This window comes from Cibotium barometz, chromosome 8 (assembly GCF_041138505.1).
Source record: "Cibotium barometz isolate CiBa-2024 chromosome 8, ASM4113850v1, whole genome shotgun sequence".
Classification (NCBI taxonomy): domain Eukaryota; kingdom Viridiplantae; phylum Streptophyta; class Polypodiopsida; order Cyatheales; family Cibotiaceae; genus Cibotium; species Cibotium barometz.
In genome coordinates, this window is record NC_141053.1 from 63,792,101 (window position 1) to 63,799,636 (window position 7,536).

Consider the following 7,536-nt stretch of genomic DNA (forward strand, 5'->3'; position numbering starts at 1 on the left):
TCACGCATGCACATGTGTGTGTGTGTGTGTGTGTGTGTGTGTGTGTGTGTGTGTGTGTGTGTGTGTGTGTGATTCTTCCTAGAGCATAGATTTAGCTTAAGATTAGCATAGCCTTTGTGTTATTATTTGGTCTCATATGTCATGTTAGCCTTGTGTAAACATTAATATAGCTCTTTGTGTGTGTGTGTGTGTGTGTGTGTGTGTGTTGGTCTCTCTCTCTCTCTCTCTCTCTCTCTCTCTCTCTCTCTATATATATATATATATATATATATATATAACCATTGGTCCTCTCTCTCTCTCTCTCTCTCTATATATATATATATATATATATATATATATAACCATTGGTCCTCTCTCTCTCTCTCTCTCTCTCTCTCTCTCTCTCTCTCTCTATATATATATATATATATATATAGAGAGAGAGAGAGAGAGAGAGAGGTCTATATATAGAGAGAGAGAGGTCTATATATATATATATATATATATATATATATATATAGAGAGAGAGAGAGAGAGGTCTATATATAGAGAGAGAGAGAGGTCTATATATATATATATATAGAGAGAGAGAGAGAGAGGCCTATATATATATATATATATATATAGAGAGAGAGAGAGAGAGAGAGGTCTATATATATATATATATATATATATATATATATAGAGAGAGAGAGAGAGAGAGAGAGAGAGAGAGAGGACCAATGGTTTTAGAAAAAGAATCCCATGGAAGAATTCTCCCAAGAAGAATGCACCCAAAACTTTGAAGTGAACTAGGCTTGATTTTTGAGGAGCACCCTTCCCCTTCATAACTAATAGGTTTGGTGAAATATAACAAGTTTTTTTTTGCATTTTAGTGTAATTTTTACAAGCGCTTTAAAATTTTGCAAGTATTTTATGGCCAAAATTCTCGAAAACGGGCATGATGGCATGTCAAAAACCAACTATGAACTCATCCATTCTTTACCACACAAAACTATAGAATTAGATTAAAGAATCCAAGAAATTTCTAAAGATTATATTACAACAACTACAATATGCTTCAAATCCTTTACTTTGATGTGTAGGTTGTCGAAATTGCATTGTTGCTATTAAATTTTTTTTGTAGTATTGACTGGAATATATTAGAAACATTTATAATGGGTTCAATCTTTAGGACCGTCATTTTACAAACTTCTAATGCATTATAATGAAAGCCCAAGTCAAAAGATTGCATTGGTCCTTTTTTTTTTTGTTTTTAGATGCTAGAAAAAGACATTTTACAAATGCACATTGTAGTCCTTTCTCTTGCATGTTGTCGTTACTTTTTGTACATGTTTGTGTTAGGTATAAAAATAACCTTCTTGAAATTCAGTGACTTGACTAGTGAACTATATCAAATAGCATTTGACATGCTTATAAATATATTTGAGAACTACATCGCTAGTTGCATGCTTGGCATGAAAACAAAGAAATATGTTAGGGCATCTTATTAAATATAATAAAAGTGGAAATGTGTGACCATAAAAATTAAGCCTACCTTGTGGATCAAGAGATTTATTTGACTCAAAATGTAATTTCATCCACATGAAGAAAAGAGATTTATTTGACTCAAAATGTAATTTCATCCATGGCCACATGAAGAAAAGAGATGGTTTTTTAACATAGTTTTTATTTGGTTCTTAGGCATGTTTTTTTGTCATGTCCTATGCAAGAAGTAATGGAGAGTGCGTGGTCTTTTTTACCACATTTTCGTGGTGTACACAATTCAATCCTAGCTGTTGCATTTTTAGCCCTTAGTTTCCATATAACAAGTCTCATTTTTTTGTTTATCCACTTACATGTTATTTGAAAATTAGAATGCCATGGATTAAATTGATTCAAATACATTTTTTATCTTTTTTTAAAAAAGTGATGGCTATTCAAAATTGATTGTAAGTCTACATGTTTTGCAAATATAGTTATTGTTCACAAAGTGATGTCTATTCAAAATTGATTGTAAGTCTACATGTTTTTGCAAATATAGTTATTGTTCACAAACTGTAGAAAGTGGATGGTCACCTTTTGAAAATGCTTTTTTGTTTTATAATCTTTGAAGGGTACAACACCATTTGTCAATACATGAAATATGTGTTTTATGGAAGAAAGATTTTTTTTCCCTTTGTGTATGTGTTTTATGGAAGAAAGATTTCTTTTCCCTTTGTTAAATGTTTGAACTTTGGACCATGATGGTGTGGACAATTAGGCCTCTCTCTCTCTCTCTCTCTCTCTCTCTCTCTCTCTCTCTCTCTCTCTCTCTCTCTCTCTCTCTCTCTCTCTCTATGTGTTTTATGGAAGAAAGATTTTTTTTTCCCTTTGTTAAATGTTTGAACTTTGGACCATGATGGTGTGGACAATTAGGCCTCTCTCTCTCTCTCTCTCTCTCTCTCTCTCTCTCTCTCTCTCTCTCTCTCTCTCTCTCTCTCTCTCTCTCTCTCTCTCTGGGCCTGGTCGCACCATGGATTTCATCCAGCTATCCAGCTCAAACAACTGGTGCCCCTTCCGGTAATGATGTGATTTGGGTGCAATAGAAAGGTGAAATGATTGCACGTGAAAAGACAACTTCACAGCAGCCGCCCAACCATTTGAGTTGCTCCAAATCCCTACCCTCTACTTAAGCAGTTCATTCAGCTATTAAACTGTCAAATCCAGCTTTTCAATGTCAAATCAATGCATTAAGTGCACCAGTACTATTGAGGGGTAACCGGAAGGGGCACCTGTTGTTTGAGCTAGATAGCTGGATGAAATCCATGGTGCGACCAGGCCCTATGTGTGTGTTTTATGGAAGAAATATTTTTTTCCCCCTTTGTTAAGTGTTTGAACTTTGGACCATGATGGTTTGGACAATTAGGCCTCTCTCTCTCTCTCTCTCTCTCTCTCTCTCTCTCTCTCACACACACACACACACACACACATGTATGTATATGTTATATGTATGTATACACACACACACACGTATGTATGTATGTATGTATATGTTATATGTACATACATACACACACATATATGAATATATATATTTGTATAAAATTATGTTTAGTAAGAATAATTGAAGGTGATACCCAGATTACCTGCTCCCTCAAAAGTCTCCTTATCCTTGCAGGGGAGAGGTTCTACTTGAGGTGATACCCGGAATACCTGCTCCCTCAAAAGTCTCCTTATCCTTGCAGGGGAGAGGTTCTACTTGAGGAAGATCATTGACATTGAGGCCAGAATTTCAAAACTGGTAGGCCCTATTGGAAGCACTCCAAAGAATGTCACAGATAAGGTCAAGATTCTTCAGCTTCAAGAGAAGAGAGAATATCTTGTAAACGTGGATCTAAGCTATGTGCTGAAGCTCCAATACCTCTAGAGCCTAGGATAGAGACCCAGAGGGTCATTGCTCGTTGCCTAGGATAGTGAGAGAAGTCTCGGCCTGAAAATGGCCTTGACCACTATTTGATGTCAGCCCGACTTTTGTAACTTGTCTCGACTTTCTTCAATAATAAAAATGCCTTTATTGAAAAAAGAAAAAGAAAAAGAAATGACTCTAATTATTCATAACTTTTAAAAATCATTTGATTTGATTACCTTTTGAATCGGATTTTGGTTTTGATAAGTATAATTTAATCATGATTCAACTTTTGATAATCATAAGAAAATTAATCCTCTTATTTCTAAATGAATTAGAACCCCAAACATTATCTTGAGAGCATTGACTACTCAAAAAAAAAGGGACAACTTGGGACAATAAAAGACATAACAATAATCCACACATGAAAAAAGGAGGATAAATTTTGAGAAGGCAATTTGCCAGTTGTTTAAGAAAGGCATACTCAACCAGCTCGACGTTTGACAAAGAATAATGGCAGGTCATATTTCTAAATTGTGAAAAGAAATATTTTGCAAAATTCCAGAATTAAATATCTTATAATAAATATAACAGATTTGATTGCATGAAAAGTTGAATACTTCGGGCAGCTGTTCGTATCGTGCCGGACACCAGTGACCATCCTGAAAGGTGTATAACAGCAGTCTCGTGTAGGATGAGAGGCTGACATTACAACAATTTCTCACAAACTACAGTTGCCCAGTGCCGACCGACACGTCCAGCCGAAACGCATGCATTTACGTGGATGCTGGTGGTTCACGTCACACATCAAGCCTCTCCCAACTACCAACTAGCGTGACTGCGAGTGCGAGGGCTGTTGACCGCACCGCATGTTGAAACTTGACATATATATCACGAAAGTTCAAAGAACCCACTTGTTTGAAATTTGAAATTGCTTGGTTTTGAATTTGAAAAGTTCATCAATATATTTTGAAGGTGTCAATTAAAGGTTTTATTGTGTGCCTATAGAAAATTCCGGGTGCATTTTGACTTCAACAAAAAAATGAGCAAAAACTGGATGACGACAGTGTATAGGATTCCTTATAGCTGGCTAGCCGCTGGGTATCGCTAAAACTCTACGGCTTTTGGAATCCTATAATAAGTCTTCATAATTACGATTGCATGCCGTGCTGTGTTTTACGACAAATTATTGCTCGTCGCTGCTAATTTGCCCATCATGCATAGTAGTACCACCGACGTCGGTCCATGACGTGGTTGAGGCAAAGATCGATTCCTCCACCGACGTCGGTCCATGACGTGGTTGAGGCAAAGATCGATTCCTCCATAGTGGCAGCGGAGCCTGAATACCTTTTTTCCTTCACCTAGGTGGGCTGCACTACACACATTGCACACAACGACAACGCACATGCAGGAGCACAGAAGTTTCTTTCTCGCTGATGTGTCAGACTTGTTCAGGCTTTTCGTGCCCCCCATTAATGGAGGTAGATAGATAGATGTTGAAGAGTCCGGACTCCGCTAGCTGTTTTCAGCTTCCAGCCTCCAAGGTGCATCGAGGAATTAGCAAAGCTCTAGAAGGAATTCATGTCTTGCACGTTCCCATGTGATGTTAGCCAACAATTCAAACCCTTAATGGAAAAGCTTTTTTATCTCCAAAGCGACCCTTATATACTTAATATCGATATCCTTAGGAGTCGTATGTGAGATCTTTATCACGTTAGCATTAGAGGGCGTCCGAGAGAGAGAGAGAGAGAGAGAGAGAAATTGAGATTGTATTTGGGATCAATAATTTGCAAAAACCATGAGAGGTTCTCCGTCCTCAATTAGCTATGGCACTCCTCATCAGTCCATCCACGAATGGCGCAAGGCTCGTATTCTTGCACCGCTCATGTTCGCAGTGGCCCTCATTTGCGTGGTGCTTGCCCAACACAAAGAAGCTAAGCCACCTCGACATAATATCCATTCGCACAACCGCCTCTCCATCTCAATAGTGAGCACCATATGCAAGCACACGGCGTATCCAGATGTGTGTGTGCAAGAGCTGTCTTCCTTCCACATACCCCTCACGGCCACTCCACTGGACGTGGTTTCCTACGCAGTTCAAGCAGCAGCCACGCGTGCAAACCAGGCACAAAGCCTGGCCACAAAATGCTCGGGCGAGCAAGGCCTTTCTTTGCTCGAGGGCCAATGCGCCGAGGACTGCGTTGATCTTCTGGACAGCGTGAGAGACCAGCTGAATTTGGCCTTGTCCAGGCTCTCGGGCCTGGGCCACCTAAACAATGTCGACTCTCTCAGAAGTGCCCTTATGGATGTGAAGGTGTGGCTGAGCTCCTCTCTTAGCTACCAAACGGCTTGCTCCGACAACTTCCAAGAAGCTCCTGGCAGCATCCAGGAGCAGATCCAGAGCAACCAAGCTTACCTTGCCGAGGTCATCGGCAATGGCCTCGGCCTTGTCGACATTCTTTCCCAAATTGGAAATGATATAACCCCATGGCTGGGCGCTCTACCTCCCTCTCCAAGCTTCATGCACCTCCGGCGCCGTCTGCTATCATTGCCATCTAGTAGTACTGGTGACCATTCAGATGACACGAGCATTGATCCTAGCTTCAGCTCTAGTAGACGCTCAATTCTAGGCTTGGTAAATGATGGCAATGAGTTTCCTTATTGGGTCTCTGCGGCAGAGCGCAAGCTCTTGCAATCCTCCTCCACCTCTGTGGATGCAAATGCGGTGGTGGCTCAAGACGGAAGTGGCAACTACAGCAACATCACGGCGGCGCTTGAAGCTATCCCGCAAACCTACTCGGGACGCTACGTGATCTACATCAAGCAAGGAGTGTACGCAGAAGTCTTCAATGTGACACAGGACCAGCAAAATATCACGTTTGTGGGCGACGGCATAGGCAAGACGGTCGTCACAGGAGACAGGAACGTGTCGAGCGGCCAGTACAACACTTATCGGACCTCAACTGTGGGTAAGTAATCATGCACAAACTTCAAAGGCCCGCATTATCAAGCTGTCTAAATAACTCATTAATTTATTCCATTCGTTTAGGTATCGCTGGAAGCGGTTTCTACGCTCGGGATCTGACGTTTCGGAATACAGCGGGGCCAAGCGGCCACCAAGCTGTGGCGGTTCGAGCAGGCGCGGATTTCATGGTGTTCTACCGCTGCAGCTTCGAGGGTTACCAGGACACACTCTACGCTCTTGCAAGCCGGCAGTTCTACCGGGAATGTCAGATATCCGGCACCGTGGACTTCATCTTCGGCAACGCCATTGCTGTTTTCCAGAACTGTGTGCTGCTGGCGAGGCTGCCGCTGCAAGGGCAACAGAACACCTACACTGCCCAGGGCCGGAAGCTGGCGTCGGACATCTCGGGCTACTCCTTCCAAAACTGCACCGTCACAGGGGACTCCAGCCTTCAAAATGCCACCTACAGTGTTTCTACCTACCTGGGTAGGCCCTGGAAAGCCTACTCTCGCGTTGTATTCCTGCAGTCCGAGATCGAAGCGCTGGTGGATCCCCAAGGCTGGCTTCCTTGGAACTCCAGCAATCCTTTCACGGACACCCTCTATTACGGTGAGTATGACAACAGAGGGCCTGGATCCAACACATCCCAGCGCGTAAAATGGTTCGGAGTGCATCCAAACATGTCTCAGTCAGATGCCTCTGAGTTTACGGTCGACAATTTCATCGCTGGAGGAACATGGCTGAGTGCCCTGCAGGTGGCATATCAGGCGAGTTTGTCTTAGGACAGTGAACAGGGGCGAACCGTATTCAAAGATTACACTTGATTAATAAAATCCTCGATATATCCATATTTGTAATATGTGTGTACTGGACAGTGCCACAAGAATAAAATATTTTTCCAACCCAGTCAAAAATAATATATGCTGACCTCCGTCAAATTTTATTTCATAATCTACCTATCAACTTTTTGACCGCCGCCAAAATTGCTTTGAAACTCTACCTATGAACTGGTTTAAGCTTTTTTCTGGAAAGATTAAATTTATATTAATATATAAGATATAGAAACTGTTCGTGATAACGCATGATCAAGGTTGTCACATCAGTTGGCTCGATGGTAAAACATAAAAAGTCCTAGGCAGGGCAGTGGTAGCTGTGAGACCATGGTGGAACATCATCTAGTTAGGATCCATCCATAGCGTCTTTAGAATGATGTAGCATATCCAAT

The 7,536-nt window shown here is 41.2% G+C and overlaps 1 protein-coding gene across 1 annotated transcript; it reads left to right on the plus strand.

Annotated features, from left to right (window-relative positions):
• Positions 1–4,509: 4,509 nt before the first annotated feature.
• Positions 4,510–7,294, plus strand: LOC147636541 (pectinesterase-like). The gene is made up of 2 exons (XM_086802009.1): positions 4,510–6,315; positions 6,396–7,294. The coding sequence occupies exons 1-2, from the start codon at positions 5,145–5,147 to the stop codon at positions 7,091–7,093; spliced, it is 1,869 nt and encodes a 622-aa protein (XP_086658135.1). The 5' UTR covers positions 4,510–5,144; the 3' UTR covers positions 7,094–7,294.
• Positions 7,295–7,536: the final 242 nt, after the last annotated feature.

Excerpts from the sequence above, each read along its gene's own strand:
- LOC147636541 (XM_086802009.1), top strand. The coding sequence starts at position 5,145 with ATGAGAGGTTCTCCGTCCTCAATTAGCTATGGCACTCCTCATCAGTCC. Across the intron at positions 6,316-6,395 it reads TTATCGGACCTCAACTGTGG|GTATCGCTGGAAGCGGTTTC; the intron begins GTAAGTAATCAT and ends CCATTCGTTTAG.